The following is a 25773-nucleotide window of genomic DNA, read 5'->3' as shown; positions in this document are numbered from 1 at the left end:
CCTTCTCGCTAGGAGTAACCTCTGTCTTCAGAGACGACTAACTGCAAAACTCCCACCAGCGTCCAGCAATTTCTATCAAGGAGAAAGGAAGAGCGGAGGCGGTCAAGACCTGCTTTTTGACTAAGGATGTGAGGGGCTTTCATGTTGTCAGGGAAGACAGGTGACCTTAGAGGAATGAGTACCTTTGCCACTGTTTTGTGGTCTCAACAGCGTAGAACACTTTGTATTTTGAGACACAGTTTTATGTAGCCCAAGCTGGTCCCCAGCTCACAATGTAGTTCGGATGACCTTGAACTTCTGATTTTTTGCCTTTATGCTGGGATTACTAGTGTGTACCACCATGCCCAACTGTAACAGCTGGCATTTCTTTGGGTAAAGACATATAGCACGGCCGGATGTGGTGGCGCACGCCTTTAATCCCAGCACTCGGGAGGCAGAGGCAGGCGGATCGCTGTGAGTTCGAGGCCAGCCTGGTCTACAAAGTGAGTCCAGGATGGCCAAGGCTACACAGAGAAATTCTCGTCTCGAAAAACCAAAAAAAAAAAAGGACATATAGCATGGAAGCCTCTCCCAATTTCATGTTTTGGGGCGTGGACAGCTGCACAATTCCTACACTATATTGTCACTTGCAGGGGAATGTGCCCACACTTTATGTGTTTTGAGATGGTGTGTTTCGGTGAACAGTTATATCAGATAGGTGTATCTGTCCCAAGAAGATTCTCATTTTGCTGCGTGTGTGTGTGTGTGTGTGTGTGTGTGTGTGTGTGTGTGTGTGTACGTCTCACCCTGCAGAGAGCACTAGCTGCATGGGAAGGGAAGGGCTTCCGGGATTTGTGCCCATCCTCATCAGTTGTGGCCATGATCCAGGCTTGGTGGCCACCAGGTATATGAAGGGGCAGAGGGTGGATGTGAGTACCAAATGAGAGTCGGTCAAGTCTTTTGACTGCATCCAGAAGCCAGCGTGGTCTCTCACTAGCACCTCCCCCACCCACCCCCACCCCCCCCCCCCGCCTTCCTGTCCATGCTCTGGGCCTTCAGTAGCCCCTGTCCTCAGCCCAGGCAGCCTCTCCTGGTTCAGTGCCCTTTGACCCTGCCTGGAGGCCAGCCTGTACCCTACCATACCTTGCCATGGTTATCTGTAGAGTGCACCCAAACTGCATGGCTGACCTGCATCAGACAGCAGCCCTGGCTCTGTGGCCTGACCTGTGACATCTCAGCTAACTAGAATTACAGAGCTGTCTTAGGTGTCTCACCTCATTATTGACTCTGAATTGTGGTCAGCCAATCCATTATAAACTCTGTCTCCACAGACAGTAGACTCTAGAATCTAAGAATCTGTGGTTTGGTCATCGATTTCTCAGGCCTGTATGCACTGCTGTGTGCTTGAACCCATCCTTCCAGTTGGTCAAGATTCTTTGAAACTTTTGCCCTGTCATATGGCTCTGTGCTGTCACATCCACCCACCCCCACTCCCCTGATGGTTTTGCGTAATTAAGCATTAAAAAAAAAAATAATTTCTAGGTGTTGAGCAGAGACAGGCTCTGAGGCTGAGAAGACGGCACCAACAGGAATTTCTTGAGAGATTTGGTGGTAATAGGGTGGTCTGTCTCAGGTTTTCTTCTTTCTTTCTATTCATCCCAGCTGGCTGCACCTAACCTAACCCCCTCACTCTATCTGGGTGGGTTTGTCATCAAGATAAATGCTTTCTGCCAGCCCACTCTGAGAGAAGAACCCTTGCCCCTACATCCTGTGTCTTCCCCAAACACGCCAAGGGAAGAGCGTGTGACCCTTCCTAGCTGTGCTATCACATCTCTTAGTGTTGAACACGGTCAGAGGACTGTTCACATTGACAGTACTCCTGAGAGTGCGAGAGATGCTGTGTGACAAAACTTTTACCGAGAGATGCGACACATACATTTGCTCACCCCAGATAGGGAACCCATGGTGATCAACGTGTGGATACCACCAAAGTCCAACATGGCTGACCAATGAGTTTTATTACGGTTACTTGCAGGAATATAGGTGAGGGATTACTTGCAAGAGCAGGAGTGACTCAAAGACAACTGTATCATCCCAGCATGGTGACAGCTCACACAGCTGGAACACACTGCACAGCCTGCAGGCAGCTCAATAAGTTGGAGTGTTTTCCTTCCAAGTGACTTAATTGGTCTACACCTCTTGCAGGCAACTTCACTGACTTCTCTTTCCTCTAGGCAGCTGGTCTGGTGTCAGAGTCTGCTTTGCAGTTGGGCCTGTCTGAAAGTCTTCTTTGCTTCACTCATCTGAGTGAGAGGGACTTAGCTTTTTTTTTTTTTTAGATTTTTATTTATTATGTATACAGTGATCGGCCTGTATGTGTGCCTGCAGGCCAGAAGAGGGCATTAGATCTCATTATAGATGCTTGTGAGCTACCATGTGGTTGCTGGGAATTGAACTCAGGACCTCTGTAAGAGCAGTCAGTGCTTTTAACCTCTGAGCCGTCTCTCTAGCCCCCTGGACTCAGCTTTTATTGCTTACTCTGGCAGGGAGAGGCTTAGAGAATTTGTTCAGTTTCAGGGACTTCCTGAAGCTATTTTGAGTTATTTACCTTTCTGTTTAAGGAAAGTCCCTGCACGGTGGAACATTGCAATCTTTTTTTTTTTTTTTTTTTGAGACAAGGTTTCTCTGTGTAGCCTTGGCTGTCTTGGACTCGCTTTGTAGACCAGGCTAGCCTTGAACTCACAGCAATCCTTCTGCCTCTGCCTCTGCCTCTGCTTCCTGAGTGCCGAGTCCCGTGTGCCACCACTGCCGGCAAACGTTGCAATCTTGAAGGAAAATTTTACACAACACACAGGCCCAGATTAGAGAAGATGTTGCTATGGTTTCAGTAGGCTTGACTGTTCCCAAGGACTCATATACTGCAAGCTTGATCCCCAGTATGGTAATGGTCGGTTAACAGAGTCCTTAAGAGGTGGTGGCCACATGGAAATGACTCAGTCATTAGGACCACCACCCTTCCTTTAGCACCATTGTGACCAGTAAATAGAAACAACTTTTTAAAAGGAGACAATGGAAATTAAAATTTTTTTATATGCTGGTACATTTCCAGGCTGTTTTACAAAGAAAATTTATGTTACATTAGTATTGTTTTTAACAAAATCTCAATCACTCAGTTTTGCCAACAAAGACTTGGGAGCCAGATGCTGGGGTGAAAACCTGTTAGCTTAGAGAGGCAGAGAAAGCATCCAGCTGGCCTTCCTCTACAACAGATGTCCCAGACTGGGGGGGGAGGGAGCTGGGGGGGAGGGGAGCTCTTCTTTCTCACTCTGGCTCAAAAACCCTCAAATGAATGAATGTCCCTCCCTTCTGCTTCCTGACAGCCTCTCTATCCATACTCCTGACTTCCTTTCCTCTGTTCAGTCCCGGTCAACTGGTTGATTGCTTCTCCTCTTGACCTAGGGTTAACTTTATTTAATCCTGTTTACAATGCCAGAGGCACACCGAGATCCCCAAATCCAGCGATAACCCCAGGCTGCCTCTTTGTCTTTCCTCTTCTGGTCCAAGCTGCTTTGTGGCGGCAGTGTGTGTCAATCACTGTCTCTTCCAACCTCCTGGAAAGAATTCTTTTAAAAAGTGTGATTGCCGGGGTTACCCACATAGGCATTGTGAGCCTGGAGCTCGGCACTCCGCCTCCTCCTCTCCCCTTGGGTTAGGTCAACACTATAAAAAGTGTCTTTCAATCATACATCAGAGGCCGTGGCTGCATTTGCCCTCTCCGTCAATTCATCTTCTAAAGTGTATGTGGCTTCTCTCTTTATCTTTGCCTAGAAGCCATCTTTAGACTCATCCTGGTACATATAGACAACAACTGAGCCAAGATACCTTGCCCCGGCGTTTACCATCAGGCCACTTGACTTGGATGACATCTCCCTCCGCAGGAGGGCCCTGCTTTACACAGTCTTGCCTCAAAATATCCTCTGGAAATGTGTGTCTGAGGAAGACATAAAGCCAACCCGAATGTGAGGCCCAAAACTTGTGAGAAAACCATATCTGCTAGTCAAACCGTCATCAGGAAGCATCACAGCTGTAGAGTGATGACTGTGACATTGCAAACCTTCTATGGAGCTGTCTGATGATGGCTCCCTCAGCTCACAGCTGTAGAGGACTTCAGCCCATCATAGCAGGACGGCTCTACTCATGGTGGTTGAATATGTGGCAAAGGCTGTTCACAGCCTGACAGACCAGGAAGCAGAAAGCAAGGTAGCAACCAGGCACCCATATCCCCAAAATAGCATCACCTGAGAACCACATGTTTAAAGCATGAACCAGCTGGCTACATTTCAGATTCAAGTGGTAGCATTCTTGGATGGGATTAAGGTTGATCTCATGGAGTTAGTTCTTTCAAGAGTAGGCTGTTTTTTGTTTTTGTTTTTGTTTTTCAAGACTGGGTTTCTCGTATTAGCCTTGGCTGTTCTAGACTCACTTTGTAGACCAGACTGGCCTCGAACTCACAGCAATATGCCTGCCTCTGCCTCCCAAGTGCTGGGATTAAAGGTGTGTATCACCACACCTATCTTAAGAGTGCGTTTTTTATATGAGAATGTCTAGTCTCTCCAGTCTCCCATTTCCTGTCTCTCAGTGTGATCTCTTGCGCATGAGCTTCCGTCATTGTGGTGCTACCTGTTAAGAAGTCCTCCCTGGAGCCAAGCAGATGCTAGCACTGTAACTGGAATAAGCCCCTTTTCTTTCTTTCTTTCTTTCTTTTTTTTTTTAAGGATTTAAATATTTATTATTTATACATTTTGGAAACTAGAAAGAGCAGCGAAAACCTAAGCTTCCATTTAAAAGCAAACCTGTCTTTCAGACACTTCTAGCTAGATGTTTTCTAGGATGATTCCACAAACCTGTCCCCTCACAATCTCCATCCCGAAGCCCCTTTTCTTTATAAATTATTTAGTTTCGGGGAATCTGTAATGGCAACCCCAATTGAACTATGACAATGTTAGAATAGACCCAAGGCTCATCTCCAACATGTCTTCATTATCTCTCTTGGGCTCTCAGAGGGGCTGCTGGGGTGGTACTGGACCCTCATGTGGCCCCTCAACCTCAAGGCTCTACAAAATGGACTTCTATTTTTGTCTTCTTCCTCAGAGGCTGTGACTGCAGTGCCAGGAGAGGAAAAGGGCCTGAAATTCGTCTCAAATGTGGCTCAGGTCCTGATACTGAGCCAAACCCTCTCGTGACTGAGAAAAGAGAGGCAGTGAAGGAGGTTCTGGGCAACCAGAAGGACGTGGTCCCAAGCCAATAGCCCCGGAGAGGTCTGGCTTGGGCCAGAAGGTGCTGTCCTCCTATCTGACACCGTTTTTAGGACATGGTGACTGCCTCTCACATCCTAGGGACTCAGGTGGCCATGCTGAGAGTACAGAGCCTACCTAGGGAGCTTGTGCTGCAGGAATGAGGTTTTAGCTGGCCCGAGGCCTCAAGGTCGTCTTAGAGGATCTAGTTGATATTAGGTTGCTGCTTCTAGAAGCTTACACTGCCATGAATAACCAAAGCTCAGCCATTTCTGCCTGCATGGGCCCTGGCTCCCAACTCTGGCCACTATAAGCTGCTATGGCCCCTGCATACCCACCTTCCAGCACATGCTCAGTAACTAAATGGAAGTCACGTCCGGTCTGTAGTTACTGTCAGAGACCCTGAGCACAGTACCCTCTCTTTACTGCCTGATGAGGATATGACGATGACATTCCCAAGGATAGCTGCTTATCAAAGAGTCTCCTTCAGTGCTGCCCACTTGCTTGACCCCTCCCTCACAGGTGCTCTCTTTCATATAGAACTTTAGTCTGGGGCTTGCCTATCTGTTTGATTTATTTGCTTTTAAATTGTGTTTGTTTGTTTTGAAGGAATCTTACTATTGTACCCAGCCTGGTCTCAAACTCCTGGGCTCAGATCATCTTCCTGCCCCAGAATTCCTAGTAGCTGAGACTACACAGGTGTGTGTCTATAGCCAGCTTCCCCCTCCCTTCCCCCGCCCCTGCAGACAGAGTCTCACTGTATAGGCTAGGCTGCCATGAAATGCGCCATCCTCATCCTCTCTACCTCAGCCTCCCACGGGTTAGAATTGCAGCTGCACAGACATGTACCACCTCCTGGCTCTACCATTTATTCCGAACTCACATTCTGTCTGAAGACAAGACAACCCTCCCTTAAGCACGGCTGGATGGAAGCTTTCAATGTCCTGACAGTGTGTAAGGGGACCTGTATAACCATCCTGTTTCCCACTTTCAGTATTTAGCAAGTTATATGAGGCTCAGCAAGTAAAGGCAGTTGCCACCATCCGGTGGCCTGAGTCCCATCCCTAGGATTCACATGGTTGAAAAAGAGAACGAATGCCAGGCAGTGGTGGCACACGCCTTTAATTCCCACACTTGGGAGGCAGAGGTAGGCAGAATTTTGTAAGTTGGAAGCCAGCCTGGTTTACATAGTGAGTCCAGGACAGCCAATGCTACAGAGAAAAGCTATCTCAAAAATAAATAAATAAATAAATAAATAAATAAATTAGGGAGGTAAAGAGATGGTTCATCATTACAGCCCGCTCTTTCAGAGAACCTGAGCTCAGTCCCCAGCACCGTACAGGGTGACTCACCTGTAACTCCAGCGCCAGAGAATCTGATGATGCCTCTGGCCTCTGTGGGTACCTGTGCACTCACTCACACACACACACACATACACACACACACACACACACACACACACACACACACACACACACGCAATCACACACACACGTAATTTAAAATAATAAAAATAAATCTTAGGCAGGTATGATTGTGTATATCTTCAACCTGCGATTAGGAGGTAGAGACAGCTCTCTGAGTTTGAGGCCTGGTCTATATAAAGAGTTTCAGGCCTGCCAGGGCTACATAGTGAGACCCTTTCTCAATAACAACAACAACAACAACAACAACAACAAATCATCTTTTATTATCTATTTATTGATTTATATTTATATTTTGTTTTTGGTTTTGGTTTTTTTTTTGAGACAGGATTTCTCTGTGTAGCCTTTGCTGTCCTAGACTCACTTTGTAGACCAGGCTGGCCTTGAACTCACAGAGATCCGACTGCCTCTGCCTCCCGAGTGCTGGGATTAAAGGTGTGCGCCACCATGCCTGGCTTATTTTTATTTTATGTACATTGGTCTTTTGACTGCATGTATGTCTGTGTGAAGGTGTCAGATCCCCTGAACAGGAGTCATACACAGTTGTAAGCTGTCAAGTAGATTCTGGAAATTGAACTTGAGTCCTTTGCTTTTAGCCAGTGCTCTTAACCACTGAGCCATCTCTCCAGCCCTGTTGTTGTCTTTTAAATGGACTTTGTCCTAGATGCTTTTTCCCAACTGTAGGCTACCTTAAATGTTCAGAACTCCATCCTTTTGCCCTGTGACCCCCACCTAGCCCAAGTATGGCTAGAGTGGAGAAAGTGGGACTGAGCTAGCCTGATAATGCACTATCCCACTAAGGTCTGGCTTTGTTGTGGCATTGGTTCCTGATCTGGAGACCAACTTAGGAAAGTCCTTTCCCTGCCTCAGTTTCTCTACCTGGATTATCTTTATAACCTTTCCTGGCCTCAGGCTGAGGAAGAGGCTTGTATGTTTTGTTTCTTTCCTGGGGAAATCTCACCTTCAAAGTGCTACATTTTTATTACAGGCATTTATGAAAACAATGGTGGCAGGCAGTGATTGTCTTAATTATGATAATTAAGGAGAGAGAGTTGAGTGGGCAGAAGAGGGACCTGCTTATTTACCAAGTCCACAGAGACTCCAGTCTTCCCCTGCCCTCCCCCACAACCCCAGAGCTGCAACACAAATTCCCATACCACTAGTTTACCCAAATCAGAACACACACACACACACACACACACACACACACACACACACACACACACCTCTTTTTTAAATCTCCAATGGCAGCCTCTATTTGTCCAGTAGGTGGATTACGTCGTGTTTGGTAAGAAGCTATTTCCATCCTGCTGGAAACAGGGCTAGAGTTAGATTGTGATAGCCCGGGAATCATCCCAACAGCAGAATCTAGGGAGAAAGGGGACACAGGCTAGCACCGAGGATGATGGCCTGGGCTGGGTGGGAAAACCTGTATTCAGCTTTCCAGCACAGTGGGGGGCATGGGAGGAGAGGGAAAATTAGTCAAGGTGTCTCCCTTTGCATACCAGGGCTCCAGGTATGCTAACTGGGTACCAGGACACCACAACCCACTCCTCACTACAGCCTTGATCTTCTTCTCTGAATCATCCTTTAATGAAGTCCTGTTTTCAGGGTGCACCCCGTTATTAAGTGGACCATGCCTTCCATGACGGTGCACTATTGTCCTCCCAACTCTGCTAGAACTGTGAGGGTGACTGTGGGTTGCTGCTGTGAGCTCAGCCCTGACTCACACTCAGACCAGTCTTTATCAGTAACAGCCCATGTGCCCCACAAACCAGTACTGAGCCAAGCTGGGTGCCCTCCAGGGAAACTCACACACCATCTCCATTACTTTTTATTTGTAAAGGCAGCATTTCATGTGGCCTGGGCTGGCCTGGAACTTGCTATTTCACTGAGGGTGACCTTAAACTCCTCATCCTCCTGCCTCAAACCCTAAGTTCTGGGACTACGGGCTCTCACCAGTTTTTTGTGATGCTGGGGATGGAACCCCGGGCTTTGTGAAAGGCAGTCAAACACTCCAGCAACTAAACTACATCCCCAACACTTCCTGTCACTTCTTTACCCGCCAGTTAACCTATGCTTAAGGCCCAGGGCTGGAGATGTGCAGGTGAGCGGAAGAGAACTAAAAACTGCTGCGATGGGTTAGCAAGGCTGCTCAGCTGGTGCAAGCATTTGCTGCACAGTCCTGCCTGACAGGCTGAGTTGGGACTCCACTTCTTGAAATCCAGATATGGCTGGGAGAGTAAAGGTGGTGGTGTCAACCCTGCTGCTGACTGGAGTCTGATTCCCAGGACTCAGATAATGGAAGGAAAGAACCAACTCCTGCCAACTAACCACCACAGCCCCCCCCCCCACACACACACACACATACACACAGAGTAAATAAATAAATATAACAAAACAATTGGTTTTAAAGCCAGACATGGTGGCAAGAATCTGCAATCTAACAACACTCCAAGGTCAAGATGGGAAGTTGAGGCAGAACTACCCAGACACTCCAGCCTAGGGCCAGCTAGCCCAGAGAGAGCATAACGGCAGAAACTAAAGAAGCCTTGCCTCTCAACAAGGTGGTGGCATCCTGCGCTCATACACACAGAGAGAGGTAGACTGAGTAAATTTTTTAATTAGTTAAAAAAAATTTATATATTATATATGTATATGTTTGTTTGTTTTTCAAGACAGGGTTTCTCTGTGTAGCCTTGGCTGTCCTGGACTCAATTTGTAGACCAGGCTGGTCTCAAATTCAGAGATCCACCTGTCTCTGCCTCCCCGAGTGCTGGGATTACAGGTGTGTGCCACTGTGCTCAGCAGTATAATATACATAGGTTAAACGTATATATTATAATACATGCATTATTATATGTATAGAATACATGTTATATGTATAACTAATCATGATATATATATGTACATATATATATATTCATTCTTTCTACTGGAAAGAATCGCTGTTATGTGTCTTCATGTCTGTAATAACTGTTTGTGCTTATTAATGCATAAAGATCTATCCAGGCCAAAAGGACACTTCTCACTCACTTTGATGACTGCCCGCTGTGTTCTGGGGGATGCTTCTTTCAGCAGTTCCTCAGTCATGGCCTTCCAGGTAGTCCATGAATAATGCTACAAGAAACGTCCTCTTTCCATCAGGAGTATCTCTCCATCACCTGCTCAGGTACAGGATCCTGAGTCCTTCACAAATCACAGATCTTTAGGGACATAACTTCCGTCAAGTTCTTGCCAGTTATGACCAGATGGCATGGCTAGGCCAGAGGGCATCCCTCTGCTCTCCCTAAGGACAGTGCCTGCTCCAGATTGGCCTGGCAGAGGTCACTTCTGGGAACAAAACAGTACCCAGAGGAAGTAGGAAGAGCCATGCTGGTTCCTGGTTTATGGGTCTGGTCTTAGGACCTCTCCTACTGGCCAGGGTTTCACTCCGTGGCCATCTTTAACCAGCCCTCAGGTTGGGCTGCTGGAGTTGAGTGTGGAAAATTCTGTTTGAAATTGGGCGGTCCTAGATAATCCAGAGACTCTAAGGGACCCCCCGGACGGGCTCCAGGCTGCCCCTGCACAGCATGTCGGGAGGGGAGAGAGGTACAAGCTCCACTGAGATCGCCAAGGGCTGCTGGGCCCGGCCCTGCCCCCATCCGGCCTCCGCCCCTGCCCTTCCTACGCTCCCGGCGGACGACCTGGTAGCTCCGGAGCCCAAACCTGTCGGGCCGGTTTGTAGAGCCACGGGGACCGAGAGAAGAAGGCTGTAGAAGGATGCACGGCCTGGCCCGCACTGTCCGCCGCCGGAGCCTGTGCTGCCCACCTGCCCGAACTCATGACCCGCACGCCCGGCTTCATGGTGCCCCTGCTGGGCCTGAGCCTGGCGCTGGCCCTTAGCCTGCCCGGAGCTGTGGCAGCCGACTGCCGGTCCGACCACCTGGCATTCGCTCAGGTGGCCAGGACGCGATTGTTGGCCCCTCGTGTTCGCGCGCCGGGGCCCCTGGACTCCCTCTATGGTACCGTGCGACGATTCCTCTCCGTGGTTCAGCTCAACCCCTTCCCGTCAGGTGAGTGTCCCCTCCCCCAGCGAACATCTTCAGGCACTAGGTCGCAAGCTCGCCTCTGTGCGTCCTGTCCACAAGCATTCGCAGGCTGAGGTTTGCGGAGCTACGCAACCTTCTTCTTGCCCCTACGTTCTGAGATTCCACAAGCCGCTCTCTAACCTTCTTGTTTGACCTTGGACCAACTCCCTTTCCTTTCTAAGTGCAAGAACAGTATGTTAAATCATGTTTCATTGTCCCAGTGCCATGGTGTCAGGGCTCAGGAGGGCCAGAAGAGGCAGGAGGAGGAGGGGGTGGACTACCTGGCCAGCCACAGGGCCTACCCAGAAGGGTCCAGAAGGTCGGCTTGAGGCCTTCTTCTACCAGCTGCCTCTCCTGCAGCGTGATGAGGCCTGGCAAGCTGTCACAGCCACATGACACTGCTTTCTCAAGAACCTTTCTTAGCCTGACAGTGGGGACAGGCGAGACACAAGGACAAGGCAGTGGCTATCCCCAAACCCTCAGCTTGCTTCCTTTCCCTAGAGTTGATAAAGACCTTGCTGAATGATCCGTCTTCTGTGAAGACAGATGAGGTAAGTGTAAGCACAGAGGCACAGGGGCTGGGGACCGGAGTTAAGGGTGAGCAGAAGGGGCCCCCCCGCCTTGCTCAGTTCAGCCCACCTTGCTGAGTGTTTGCCGGAGTGAGGTCCTAGGCACCCTTTTCCCTTCTGAGCTCAAGCCCCATATCTTCTTTTTACTCACAGTGGGGTCTGGAGTGGTCCTCACTGCCCTTAGACCCGAGTTGCTTCGTCTGTACAATGGTAATTAGCAAGGATGCCACTTACCTTGTGTGTCCTGTGTGGGCTCACTAGGGCACAAATAGAGGCACACAGGCATTCTCCCCACTCCTGACTTCTGCTGAAGAAGGAGAAAGGCAGGACAGCCCCCTCATGCCCTGCTGCCTTGCCCAGGTGGTTCGGTATGAGGCAGGCTACGTGGCGTGTGCTGTGATTGCCGGCCTCTACCTCCTGTTGGTGCCCACCACCGGGCTCTGCTTTTGTTGCTGCCGCTGCCGCAGGCGCTGCGGGGGCAGAGTGAAGACGGAGCACAAGGCCATGGCCTGTGAACGTGGCACCCTCATGTCCTTCCTGCTGCTGACCACGCTCGTACTTCTGTGAGAGGCTGCCTAGGTCAGGTGGGGGGACTGGATGGTGGCCCTGTCTGTGCTCCTGGGCACATTGCAAACCCTTTTTCCTTTGCCTCCCCTTCCTGCAGGATTGGTATGGTCTGCGCTTTTGCTACGAACCAGTATACACATAGTCAGACAGGCCCAAGTGTGGAAGCTGTCCCCGAGACCCTGCTCAGCCTAAAAGGCCTGGTCTCAGATGTTCCTGAAGTGAGTTCTTAGTATACACCTCCCGTGTGTGTGTGTGTGTGTGTGTGTGTGTGTGTGTGTGTGTGTGTGTGTGTGTGTGTATGTCCTGCTTCAAGCCAGATGTGGATAACCTTCAAAGCAGAGAGGGTAGCCTTTCCCATGTGCACTTAACTGCCCCCTGATGCAAAGTCCCTGAAATCCCTAACTGTTGGACTTTGTTGAAGGACAGGGAACATGGCTTACTCCCCTGTGTTTGCTTAGGAGTTACAGGCTGTGGCTGAGCAGTTCTCCGTGCCCCAGGAGCAAGTCTCAAAGGAGCTGGATGGTGAGGGTTACAGTCGGTCAACTCCAGGTCCCTCTGCCCTGGCCTTCCTCGGGGGAGGGGGGGGAACCTCCCAGCTCCCTTAACCTGGACTCGGGAGGGGGGTAGAGGGAGGGGACACTTCACAAAGAGGGATCTCCCTGTGTAGCAGCAATACTACTGCAGGACAAGGAGGCCAGGGTTCATGGGCCTCAGCCATGAGGATGTCCTCAGCTCCTGGGGGGTGGGGTGCAGGGGACCAGCCCTGTTAAGTGCCCCATGTTGTGCAGGTGTCGGTGAGAACCTTGGGGACATAATTTATAACCAGCTCAAGAGCACAGTGTACCCAGTGCTAGCCTCAGTGCACAGCCTGGGTCAGGGTAAGTAGGACCAGTGCCCTATATGTGGGTGGGTCCAGCAGGTGTTCTTTAGGAGCCAGTTCTCCCATCCCCCACCCCGGTATTTCAAGCACTTACCCCAGCTCCACCCGAACGTTTCTCCTTCCATTATGCTGGGATCCTGTATGTGGCATCCCTGCCTACTCCCTGGCCTCATGTACCCAGAGGCAGTTTCCATTGTGGCTATTGACAGTTTATGTCCCTTTAGCCAGGGGGAGGGTGCCTCTTTTTCCTGGGCTGCTGAGGGCACCAGGAAGCGAGGAGATCCTCAGGCCATGTGTGACTCTCTTAGCCCTGCAGGTCTCCATAGATGACCTTCGAGCCCTGAACACCACCTCAGTGGAGCTGCAGGAGGGTCAGCAGTACCTGCAACCACCTGTGCAGGCACACCAAAAACGCCTGCTCACGCTGCTTCAGGAGAGCCGGTGCCAAGGGAACTGCAAGGGAGCCCTAGGCCGGGCCAGTGCTCTGCAACTGGGTGCTGACTTTAGCCAGGTGCAGGCCCTGAACAAAGCCACTGGGACTTGGAAGGACTGACCTAGCCTGCACCTTTGTAGCATCCTAGTGATCAGGGGGCCTTCTTTCCTTGGGCTATGCCGTCCTTTCCAGGGTACCCTGGGGGTTAAAGACCCTCCTTTCTTAAGAGTGAGCCAAAGCTCTCTGTGCCACACACTGAGCCCTACGCTTCATGTGTAATAGCTTCCAGGGTTCTCTGGTCCCAGTTTTACATGTGAGGATGCTAGGGGTTCAGAGGCACCTCCTTTCTCCTATAGGGATCTTTCCCATGTCATAGACACGCCCCATTTACAGGTGCCCTCTGTGGATGATGTCCTGCATCAGCTGAACGGTGTCCCAGAGGCCAACTTCTCCAGCATGGTCCAGGAGGTAAGTGCCTGTCTTGGTTACCTGGGTTCTTGCTCCACCTGCCTGGGAACTAACAAGGGAAGGGCTCCAGCTGGTTTCACTCTCTGGAACAAGAAGAACCTAGTTAAGCCGGATGGTGGTGGTGGTGGTGGCCCACATCTTTAATCCCAGCACTTGGGAGGCAGAGGTAGGGGGATATCTGTGAATTCAAGGCCAGCCTTGTCTACAGAGTGACTTCCAGGACAGCCAGTGTTATATAGGGAAACCCTATGTTGAAAACTCCAAAAAGAACCTGCCTAAATTGAGTCCACCCTCAACCTGGGCCAACCTGGGCTAAATAAAGGCTTGTTGTGCCTGTCCCCAGTGCACAAAGTCAGACGAGAGTGGCAAGTCTGCAGCTCAGAAAAAGTTGGGCTCCCATAAAGGATGGGGGTCTTTGGGCCAGAGGGGAGCAGGTGCTTTGGCTGCACCCTGGAGGGCAGGCCTGCTCTCTGGGTGGAGACAGCCAAGGCAAGGCGGGGGTGGTACCCTATGAGTCAGAGCCTGTGACCCAGGGCCTGGAGTTGGGGAATCGGTGAGTCAGTTATGCTGGGAGCCTGGGAAGAAGAAAGCCAGGCTAAAACAGATGTAAGGTTGGAGCCCGGGTGAGGGAGTAGAGCTGGCTGTGAAGAGGGGATAGGTGAGACCGGGCGAGAGAATGAAAACCACCCGTTGTCTAGGAAGCGGCCTTGAGCAGAAGCGGGTATAGGACTTCATAATGTGCCATGTGCGGAGCACCTCAGGCAGGCAGGAGAATCCATGTTTGCAAGGGCAAAAGGAGCACTTCCTTTGCCTGGAACGTTGACTAGCAGCACTCTCCCTCTGGGCCTGTGACTTTGAGACCCCAAGGCAGAATTCCAGGCAGAGAACAATAGACCACAGCCTTGCTTGGCCTTGCAGGAGAACGCCACCTTCAATAACCTCCCGCTCCTGGTTGCACTGCAGACAGCCAATGTGGTCAAAGGTGAGGGGCCTGGCTGGCTGCCTGGCGTGCTACCCCCCACCGCCACACCTCTTCCAGGGAAGGCTTGCTGGGAGAGGAGTGAGCTGGCCAGTGATGGGGGTGGTGGCTATGTTCCCTGTCTGGTGGGCTCTCTGTGAGTCCCAGAGATTTAGCCCTGACTCCTGGGTGCCCTCTATACCTTCCTCTAAAACCCCCGTGACTTTGGGCAGATCTGAAAAACACACTGGCTGAGCAGCCTGAAGGTGTGAGGATGCTGGCCCAGGGGTTCCCAGGTTCAGAGGCGGCTTCCCGTTGGAGCGAGGCACTGGATGGGTGGGAACAGCACAGCCGCCCCTACTTGCAGGAGGTGCAACGATATGAGGCATACAGGTGAGTAGCACTTTAAACCTCCGTCCTCTCCACTTCCCTTCCAGCCTGACAAGACCACTGCCTCCTTTTAAGCCAAGAACCCTAACTCCTATGTCTCCCCAGAATGCGTACACCTAAACCTGAGCCTAAGCTGTGAGACCTCAGGAAATGTGTCTGCACTTCCAACTTCTAAAGACCCAGTCTGGGGCCTAGAGGCCTAGGTCCCAGGCTAGCCCTCCGGTGTCAGCTGGCTTTCTTTCTCAGTGAGCCCCATATTCTCTCTGTGACAGGTGGATTTTGGGATGCGTGCTGTGCTCTGTCATCTTGCTTGTGGTGATCTGCAACCTGCTGGGCCTCAGCCTAGGCATCTGCGGGTTATCTGCCAGGGAGGACCCCAGCCACTCGGAATCCAAGGGCGAGGCTGGAGCTCGCTTCCTCATGGCGTAAGAAAGGGCTGGGAGTAGGGAGGGAGTGGTGGGGGGAGGGAAGGGCCCTCTCATTGCTGGATTGCAACAAGAGTGGACTTTGGCAGGTCAGGAGGATGAACCCTGGTGCTGACCTGGTCCTCACTCCTTGAGAGACTCTGGGTAAAGCAATGACCTCTCTGGGCCTCAGTGTCCTCCTCTATCTAAGGGGATTGGGCTAAAGCAGGGAAAGTAACAGGGCAAGTAACTATAGTGCTCCGCCAAGCCCACACGCAGCTTTAGAAGCCTTCGAGGCAAGTCCCAAAGTCACCAGGAGGCAGCAACAAAGGCAGAATCTGCTTGTCATCCTTAAGCTAGACAGCTTTTAAGGCCAGGGCTGCCATATATGGTTGGCCAGGCTGTTCATTCCACAAGATGCCTGGTCAAAGGGATTCTTAGTGAGGAATTGAAATCTACCCCACCTTTTACTCTCCAAGCCCCCATGGCCTGGCAAGGGGCTGGGCCTCGCTTACAAAGAAGTTCTGTAAGTCGGTGGCACCAGCCGAAGGGTCTTTACTATTCAGGGTCTTTGGAGTATTATCTGTGTAGATTGAGGCATGTCTCACCAGGCTAGTTACTACTTAGAAAGGTTGGCCACTGGAAACTGCTCAATTTCATGGGCCCTAAGTCCAGAAATGGCTCTTTGTACAAGCAAGTGTCCTTCCTCTAGGCTTCCAGGGCAGCAGAGCCCAACAGCAGGATGTGGGTGGCTCAGGTGAGGGTGCCAAGGAGTCACCAGGAGTGATAAATTCTCCTTTGCCCAGGAGGCATGCCTTGTTGCCAACCTATGGCCTATGCTGGATCCAGGATGTGGGTGGGGACAAGCTTGGTTCAGGACAGTCAGCTTCCACATTCCTTCAACCATGTCTCTCACCTCCAGAGGTGTGGCCTTCAGCTTCCTCTTTGCAGCACCCCTTATCCTCCTCGTCTTCGCCACTTTCCTGGTGGGTGGCAACGTGCAGACGCTGGTGTGCCGGAGCTGGGAGAGTGGAGAGCTGATTGAGGTGGGCCTGGGCCTGCTCCAGCTCAGAGGGAGTCGAAGGGTGATTGGGCCAAGAGATTGAGTCAGGAGGAAGGGGATGAGATGCCAGGGAGGTGGGCCAGATAAAGGGATACCCATGAGCCTGAAGCCCCTGAGGTGCTCCCCGGGTCTCAGCAAGGAGTCCAGATGGTGGTACCCACCCTCTAACTCTGAGTCTGGGAAGGATACTGTACCAGAGGTCCTGCTTCCGCTATTGCCAGACTGATGGGCAAGGTACCCAGAAGGAGTCAGGAGTCATTTGAATGAGAGGGCGGGTTTGGTTGGAGTAACAAGGGTGGGCACCAAGCATTAGGGCAGCCTTGCCCCTTACCTCTCTATGCTCCATTTCTTCTGGCCCACCTGCAGTTTGCAGACACCCCGGGGAACTTGCCCCCATCTATGAACTTGTCCTACCTCCTTGGCTTGAGGAAGAACATCAGCATCCTTCAGGCCTATCAGTGAGTGGGAGGCCTGGGCTTGGCTCTGGGAAGAGGAGGAAGGTGAAAAAGCGGGTGTCCCCTCGGGGTGATGCCAGCCCCACCTGCCATCCCCAGCAGCTCTTTGTTGATGTGGATCTTTCTTCCCCAGACAGTGTAAGGCAGGGGCAGTACTCTGGAAGGTTCTAGAGCTCAATGATTCCTATGACCTGGATAAGCACCTGGATATCAGCCAGGTAAGAGCACCTTCTAGAAGGCTGTTAAAACCCTATCCTGCACATCCCTTTACTCTGGAGCATCATCTATGAATTAAAAAAAAACTCTATCATAGCACCCCAAGCCAGAGACCTTAGCAACCAACTCAGCCTGGCCAGGGCTTGAGCTATGGAAGATTCTGGGGGTGTGAGTAGGCATGTGAGGCCATCACTGAGCATGTCCTCCAGGTTATGGGAGGAGAGGACAGTGACAATAAGTGTGTGTATGAGGGGGGGGGTGTCCTGGTGAGGACACATACCAGGTGACATGTTCTAGCTGGGAGTGGCATGGAAGTGCTCCTGAGCTAGTTGAGTGACACTGGTGGACAGCTCTCTGGGGCTGTTGCTAAATTTTCAGAACCAGTTGGCGGCAATGGCAGATTCTATCCCGCCCCTTGTCTGGCCCCAGAATTTCAGGCTGTCTGTCCTCCCAGGACTTAGGTGGTTTGTTTGGCAGCGGTGGTGCAGGGGGTTAGAGTGGAGCTGGGTGCAGAAGTGTGGAAAGGTAGGGTGGATGTGGCAGAGGACAGAAACACTTGTCAATATCAACAAAAGAAAGCTTCAGAACCTGGGAGAGGTAGCACTTTAGACTATGGCTCTAAAGATGTGTGAAACATGCCTTCTTTCCTCACTCTCTCCCTAGGTAAGGTAGGGAAGAGGGCACCTAGGAGCCATTTCTCTAAGCATGTCCTAGGAAACTCTCTCTCTCTCTCTCTCTCTCTCTCTCTCTCTCTCTCTCTCTCTGTCTCTCTCTCCACTCCCCTCTCCCCCCTAAGCCATGGCCAGGGACATTTGCTTAATATCAGCATCTTTTCCCTCCAGTGTTTTTAACTAGACACAGTTGTCCCATGACTGGAGGCTTTGCAGCAGAGCCCTGGGCACAGGAGGTCTTCAACCTTGCTGGCTGGAAGTCATCTCAGTATTAAGTGATCTCAGCCTCAGAAGGGAGTGCAGCTTTAAAAAAAAAGTATGGACCAATGAGGCTTCTGGTTCTGAGGGACCAGAAAGTTCTTTGAGGCTTTGTGATTTTTTTTTTTTTTTTTTTTTTTATCAAATGTGACCTTGAAAAAAAATTCTCAGAAAAGACATCAAAAGGCCAATTACACACAGATCAGAGAGATAACATGGACCATGCAGGGCACCAGAATGTCTGCTGCTCCATGTCCTGTCCCTGTCAGTGATGCCTGGAATGCTGCTACTGAGAGAGCTGGGAACCCCTCCCCTTAGAGGAAGGTTACCTAGTAGGGTGGGAAGAGGTGACCAGAGATGGGCTGCCTTTTCTGATATTGCCGCTGGAGTCATGAACATAAGATAGGCCAGTGCCAGATGTCTTTCCTGAAAATGTGGATATGCTCACTCACTCCCTCACTCAATCCCAAGTCTATAACTTGTATCCCACCTGCCACATGACAGACTCTGCTTCAGATGAGGGGCCTTAGGTAGAACAGTCAAAGTCCCCGATATGATTGAGCTAATGAGCTAGGATTACCAAGTCTAGGAATAAATGATTTTAGAGTATTAGGTGCTGTGAAGACCTTAATGCAGAGGATGTGATAAAGAAAGACCAGAAAGCTATTTTGTATTTGTGGCCATGGGAAGTGTATGCCACAGCCCAGTAGACACATGGTCCCTGGGAGCAGACTGGGACTCTGAGTAGAGATCACTTGGAAGCCTAAGAAGTTTTGTCTAGAGTAGGGGCCCTAAGTGATCCAGGTGATGGCCCTCAAGCCAAGTGACCAGGGCTCAGCAATGTAACTCATCCTGTCCTTTGCCTCAGTATACCCACAAGCTTCAGCAGAAGCTGCAGAGCTTCAAAGTGGATGTGGAAGAGCTCGACCTGTTGACCCCCACTGCCCGCCAGGACCTGGAGGCTTTTCAGAGTAGCAGGCTGGAGAAAATCCACTACAGAGACTTTCTTGTACAGGTCAGTGAGGGACACATCTGGTGCCCCAGCAGGATGTGACACCCAATGGAAGGGCCATTCTGGGTGTGTTTTGCCTCTTTCCAGCTCTCCACAGCCTCTTCCCCCCTGGAACTTAACTCCTGTTAAGGAAGTACATAGGCTTCCCAAGGTCCCTCTAGCCGGGCCATGTGTCGCTGTTCGTGGTCCTGAACCCACTGCTGCTAAGAATGGTGGTGTGACACTGACTTTTTCTTTCTTTTCCCCATGTAATATGGGTGTTTTGCTTGCATGTATGTTTGTGCACCACATGCATGCAGTGCCTGTGGAGACCAGAAGAGGACGGCCGATTTCATGGGACTAGAGTTTCAGATGGTTGTGAGCCACCGTGCAGGTGCTGGCAATCCAACCCAGATCCTCTGGAAAAGCAGTCACATCTCTCCAGCTCAACCATGACTTTTCTTTGAGGCATTCCAGAGGGCATCTTGGGTTTTTTGTTTTGTTTCCATTCCATTAGAAACTCTGAAATACTTCATAGCTTCAGTTTGAACTCACTATGAGACCTCACAATAGACTTACTGGGGCTGGGGATGTGTGTGGCTCAGTTGGTAGAGTGCTGACCTTTCATGCACAGAGCCCTAAGTTCAGTCCCCAGTACTGGATAAAGCCTGGTGTGTTAACACATGCCTGAGAGGTAGAAAGAGGAGGATGTGTAAGTTTGAGTTCATCCTGGGCTATGTGAGATCTTCTCTGATGGGGTGTGGAAATGAATGGGCTTCAGCTGGTGCAGGACACAGTTGACAAGCTGGGAATTCAGAGGCTCAGGGTAAGTGGGGACATCTGGGTTCAGCCTTCTGAGTGTCTCCTGTCTTCCCTCAGATTCAGAAGCCTGTGGTGAAGACTGACGTGGAGCAGCTGGCACAGGAGCTAGAAGGACTGGCCCAGGCCCAAGTGAGAAGGGAGCAGAGAGAGACCCTTTAGCCAGACAGCCATTAAGAAGAGGATCTGGGCAGCAGGGGCTAGGAATGCTGGGATTGGAAAGGGGGCAGGGACAGAGGCTAGGGCCTGAGGCTTTTCACCCTACAGTTGGCCTTGAGAAAGCTCTGCAGCATCAGTTCCCCATTCAGGCCTTACTGTTAATTTTCTGTGTGGCCTTGGACACGCCCTTCCGAATCTCTCGGGGCCCTCTGTCTCTGCATCTCAGATCAGACAGAAGAAGTATTTGGCCTAACCTCACACAGCCGGGCCAGCTGCAGAGTCTACCGGGCAGGTGCCGAGAAGACCCCCTTAATGGGCACATCCACACAGCGTGGGAAGCTACTCTCTGTGTTTACAGACATCTCGAGTTTCTGAGGTTCCCTTCAAGACAGCTGAGACTCCACAGCCACCCTGACCCCCGGTAGAGCAGGGAGCATTGCCCAGTTTTAGCAGTGGTCTCTACAGCTTACTTGGTGCTGTGGAAGATTTGGTGGCATCCAGCTTGGGACGGACCTAGAACAGGACAAACCTGGGCTTGGGGCATGTTCTGTGTGTGAGCCCAGAACTCCCCACTGCCTTTAGTGTATCCTGTTAGAGGCCTACTCTTCTTATTGGCATGGAAACCTTTCTGGTCCTTTTGTCTGCCCTCAGAATGACTCTGTAATGAGGCAGCAGCTACAGGAGGAGGCCAGAGAGCTCCAGCGCCTCTACCAGGAGAAGGTTGTCCCCCAGGAGAGACTTGTGGTAAGTTTGGAGGGAGTCTGGGGCCTGAGGGAGAGGAGAGGAGGGATGGAGAGAGGGGCCAGCCATGTTCTCCATTTCTTGCCTCTGAGTTTTTGCCTGTAACATCTCCGATTCTTCCTCCACAGGCCAAGCTCAACCTCAGTGTCAGGGCCCTGGCGTCCTCTGCCCCAAGTCTGCAGGTAGCTAATGGGAGTGGGAAGGTGGGTCATAACAGACAATAGAGGGAAACAAGATGGCCGCTCTAAGATCTCTGTCCTGTCCTGCCCCATTAGAAGGCCAAGAGGGAGGAAGGAAAGGGGTCAGATCATTAAGGACCTCTTTCCTTGGCCTCTGGGTCCTAGAGCCAGCCCTACCCCTCCTCCACTGAGGTGATATATGTGGTATAATGTAGCCTGGATAGATGGTGAGTGGACATATGGATGGCTGAGCTGGCCTATTGTCTCCTGCAGGTGGATACCTCAGACGTTCTTGGCAATGTCACGTCTCTAAAAGGAGTGCTGCCTGTGCAGATTAGCCACATCCTGAAGAATGTGAGTTGACGGCAGGGTATCGCCCTTAACCCAGGCTTCTCCTCCAGTTCATTTCTCGTTGTGGCTCCCATAGGAGCCAAGCTTGTCCTGATGATGCCAGACATGGAGGGGTGTGGAGAGGAGGCAGGACTCTTGCCAACCCAGTGCTTCTCTATTTCCTGTAGGCCACCGAGTGCTTTCTGAGCAGGGAAATGGGCTACTTCTCTCAGTATGTGGCCTGGGTGAAAGAAGAGGTAAGTAAGGGCACAGAACCCTGCCTGGCCCTCAAAGTGTACTCACCCCAGTGAGCCAGCTGTGGAGCCCTTTGGGGGTGCCGTAGGCCATAGGCCTTTGCATTTGGACCCAAATTCCCAAACCTGCCGTCTGTACTCTTGCTCACAAAGTGGATGCTGCCCACCCCACTTCTACCCCCAGCCCTTAGCGTTCTAGAATATTCCATTGCCCCCCCCCCCATGCCTCTCCATGGATGGGTCCCTCATTCTGCTTGTCTAAGGCCAGCCCTCAAAGTCCATCTCCTCCTGCACACCCTGTGGGCCACAGCTTCCGGGAATGGTCTAGACTTCACAGGGGGTTGGCTTACCTTGAGTATCTATGTATGTATGTGCACATGCGTGTGAAGCCAGGCATGTTTGTGCCTCCCCAGCAAGGATGGCTTAAAGCCATCGTGGGGGACATAGTGAGGCTTACATAAAGGCTGGTGAGTAGATGCAAAGGGTGAGAGCTGAGCAGGATGCTCAGTGTCCCAATCTTCCTGTGGACCCATGACCATTATGTCTGTGCGTGCACCTGCCACTCTGTGTTCTAGTATGAGGTGGCCCCCCAGGTATGCCCCCTGAACGTGTTCCTATTCCTATCAGCCTCAGCCTCAGAATATGGGGTATACATCTGTGAGTCCAGGTGTCTTCACATTACAACTGCCTCATGTTTGGCGCCACAGGTGACTCAGCACATCACCACCTGCCAGCCCCTCTCTACAGCCCTGGACAATGGCCACGTGGTCCTCTGTGACATGATGGCTGACCCGTGGGTGAGTGTCCCCATCCCATCATGGATACAGAGCTCAGTGGAGAGAGGCAGAAGGAAGGCATGAGGCCAGGCATGTGGAGTCACTGCAGGGCCTCTGGGCACAGGGCTGGTGGGAAGGCACCAGGTGCAGCCTGGTGGACTGATGTCATGGCTCCCATCCAGAATGCCTTCTGGTTCTGCCTGGGCTGGTGCACCTTCTTCCTCATCCCCAGCATCATCTTTGCTGTCAAGACCTCCAAATACTTCCGTCCCATCCGGAAACGCCTCAGGTGAGGGGCTTGCCAGAACCACAGTGGGCATCAAATATCCAGGAATTCTTTACAACCAATTGGACCACATCCTGTTCAGAAACCTCCCAGGCAGAGAAAGGTTCTGGCCCGCCTCTAAGGAGTGTTAGGGCCTGACAGTTCCCGCAGAAGCCTGCCACATGGCTTTCTTGCTGTGACACCCGCTTGGGGAATAGCTTCCTGGGACTTCTCCTCCTCTCGGGGATTCCTGAGTCAGGGACACCAAGAACTCCAGTTGTCCCTGTGTCAGGGCCGAGGGCGTGTGCTGGGGACTCATTTTAGTTCTGTGATGTCACAGCTCCACCAGCTCCGAAGAGACACAGCTTTTCCATATCCCCAGGGTCACCTCCCTGAAACTATAGGACCCACTGGTGAGTTCTACCTCCTATAATCCCTCAGTGCCTGAGCTGAAGGGGGCCGAGATCTGGGGTCTTCAGCATCCAGGAGGGCAAAGATACTTAGGGTCTGGGCCTGGGCGCGGAGGGACCCATCTCCCATGACCACCTGTTTCCTTTTTAAATTATAACAGGGCAAGGTAATCCCTGGGGGCTTCCTGTCCTTCTTCCTTGTCTCAGCCTGGACCAGAAGACTGTAACTCATCTCAGAGCCCAGGATGGCCTCTAGGGCTGGCCTGTCCATTCCTCTTCTCCACCCATGGGAGCTCCTTCTCCAGCCTTTGGGGACAGAGACCCCCTCCATCTGCCCCATTTCTTTCTCCCCTCTTCCTTTATAAGTTCTTTCCCCCTTGTCTGAGTTTGGTCCCCTCACCTGCCCCAATGTCCTTCCTGTTTCCTCCTCAACCCTCTGCTTGCTCTCTCCAGGAAGATCCTCCCAGTCCCCCCCCCCCCGCACCCCTGCACCCCACATGCCTTTACCTTGTCCTTACTGCCACCTTGCTGGCTCCCAGGCCTCCTTGCAGGCAGCAGACATCATAGTTGAGGTCATGCCCCTGAGCTTTCTGTAGTTCTAGTCTGGACCTCCTGTTCCCAGTAGGGTAAGACAGGCCTGTTTGAGGGTTGAGCTGTTTGATCTGCACCCTGGGTTACAAACGGCAGTGCTGGCCCCATCTTCTCTCTGAGCATTGCCTCCTAAGAGAGGGGGCTCCCCCTTTGCATGGGTGGTCCCAGTGTCTTGCCCAGGAAGGATCTAGTAGTGAGAACTTCCTGCAGATAGGAATTAAGACCACCCCTTACCCATCTCTGCATGGTCCCTGTGTGTTGGACACTGGGTCCAGAAAGGACAAAGAAAGAGAATATGGACCAATCTCTGTTTCGTTAGCATGTTCTCACTTCCCTAAGCTTGGGTTCTGGGTCCCTGCAGCTGGGTCTCTAAGGCTGAGGCTCAGTATACAATTGGCATTTAATGAGCATTTGTGGGAAGAATTCCAAGGCCTCTCTGACTGCAGGCCTCTTGGGACTCAGTGGGAGGAGCAGAGCTTGCTAGTCATGTGATTCACAGCCTGGTTCTGATGCTGCTAGCTGGGGCACCTCAAATATGTTACATAGGTCCCCCGAGCCTCGATTTCTTTTGTTATAAAATGTATGTAGGGTTGTGAAAGTCAAATATGATGATCGGTGGAGACCTTTGACAGGGTCTGATGCTGAGCAAGTGTAGCTCAGGAAGTGAAAGCCAGGCTGAGGGCCGAGCCAGGGTCTGGGCAGGAAGGAGGGATGATGCCCTTGATGATGGTGATCTGCTCTGTTTCTGGGCCTGTTGATGTGGAATTGCATGTTATGAACCAGCAGCAGTTTTGCTGCTAGAACAGAGTATGGTGGTACCTAGTGTACTAAGCCTCCTGCAAGTATGCTCTCAAACCAGCATCCTGGGAGGTTACACAAGTGCTTTTTTTTTTTTTTTTTTTTTTTTTTGGTTTTTCCCCAGAGGTTGGAAGTTTTTGTTTTTCAATTATTACTTGTTTGTTAACTTGAGGGTGAGGAAGTGACACCCTGTATTTTTTAAATGCAATTGATGAGATTTAAACAAATGAAATAAAAGCAATTAAAAAATCATTCCCAGTTCTCTGTCAGAATTGCTTACCTGAGCACATTAAACCAAGTTATTTTGAACTCGATTCTCTCACATAGATGGAAGCCCCTGGTGAACTGCTCCTAGTGGCTACTGGGTCCCTTGTTTTTGTTAGTTTCATCTTGCCTCTCCTGTATGGTAGAGTTGGTGGAATGTTGGTACTCTTGGATCTGAAAATCTGTCAGAATAGTTGGAGGCCTTGGATGATAGCATCTTCCATGAGGATGTTGTGTGCATCTAAGCAGTGGCGGGGACCCAGCAAACAGGGTCACCTTAATCTGTTGGCAGGGCTCAAATACTTCAAAAATCTCTGGTGAGTGAGTCTGTGCCAACTCTTCACATCCCTAGAATAAAGCCTTGTGGGGCACACCTCTCTCTAATGAGCTTGGCTTTTAACCAGATGTCATTTAAAGCTCTGCTCAGCATCTTTTGGAATGTGAACACATCCTAGGATGGAGATAGCCCACCATTGCTGCCATGCCTGCTTTTATACGATGCTGGGATTCAAACCCAGGGCTTCGTGCATATTAAGCAGTCATTCTGTCAGATGAGCTGCATCTCCATTCCAGCTCCGTGGTTCTCAACCAGCCCATTTGCTCCCTATAACTTAAACAGATATAATCGCAAATGCTCAAAAGGCATATACATCACACATTCTCTTTTATAAGTGGTGTCTAGCTGGGAATTAGTCCTCGAATTGAGCACCCAGAAACCTCACCATGGCCCTTGGACACTGGTTTGGAGAAGGGGTTGTTCAGAGGTACACAGGGACAGGGTGGTACTGGTGTTGACAAAGAGACAAAAATAGCTGTAGAGGGAAACATATGCCTATTTTCCTGGTTTAAAATGCTGGGTGTTACCTGGCTGGAGCTGCTTCATATAGAAACTGAAACCCCCTCACTGTGGCAGTCATCTGCTGTCACCACACTCCAGTTTATTATCTGTGGTTGAGCCTGATGAAGCTCCAGGAAGTTACCTGGTTGCTTCAACGTCATTGAAGTTAGATTCAGGTGCCCTGGGCCTGATCCTGGATGTGTCCTCTTATATTCTCTTCAGGTCTCCATCTCCTGTGTGCACGTGGGAGGGAGGCCCT

The 25773-nt window shown here is 51.0% G+C and overlaps 1 protein-coding gene across 1 annotated transcript; it reads left to right on the top strand.

Annotated features, from left to right (window-relative positions):
- Nucleotides 1-10351: 10351 nt before the first annotated feature.
- Nucleotides 10352-23471, top strand: Prom2 (prominin 2). The gene is made up of 24 exons (XM_051144580.1): nt 10352-10752; nt 11269-11318; nt 11697-11899; nt 12001-12121; nt 12362-12425; nt 12692-12781; nt 13092-13294; nt 13610-13684; nt 14603-14666; nt 14876-15035; nt 15305-15457; nt 16359-16482; nt 16866-16957; nt 17088-17172; nt 18968-19114; nt 19970-20041; nt 20720-20812; nt 20938-20991; nt 21262-21342; nt 21507-21575; nt 22280-22369; nt 22531-22637; nt 22954-23026; nt 23185-23471. The coding sequence occupies exons 1-23, from the start codon at nt 10521-10523 to the stop codon at nt 23015-23017; spliced, it is 2493 nt and encodes an 830-aa protein (XP_051000537.1). The 5' UTR covers nt 10352-10520; the 3' UTR covers nt 23018-23026; nt 23185-23471.
- The last annotated feature ends 2302 nt before the right edge of the window (nt 23472-25773 follow it).

This window comes from Acomys russatus, chromosome 4, assembly GCF_903995435.1.
Source record: "Acomys russatus chromosome 4, mAcoRus1.1, whole genome shotgun sequence".
Lineage (NCBI taxonomy): Eukaryota > Metazoa > Chordata > Mammalia > Rodentia > Muridae > Acomys > Acomys russatus.
Note: the sequence above shows the minus strand (reverse complement) of the source record. Positions and strands in the feature narration are given on the sequence as shown.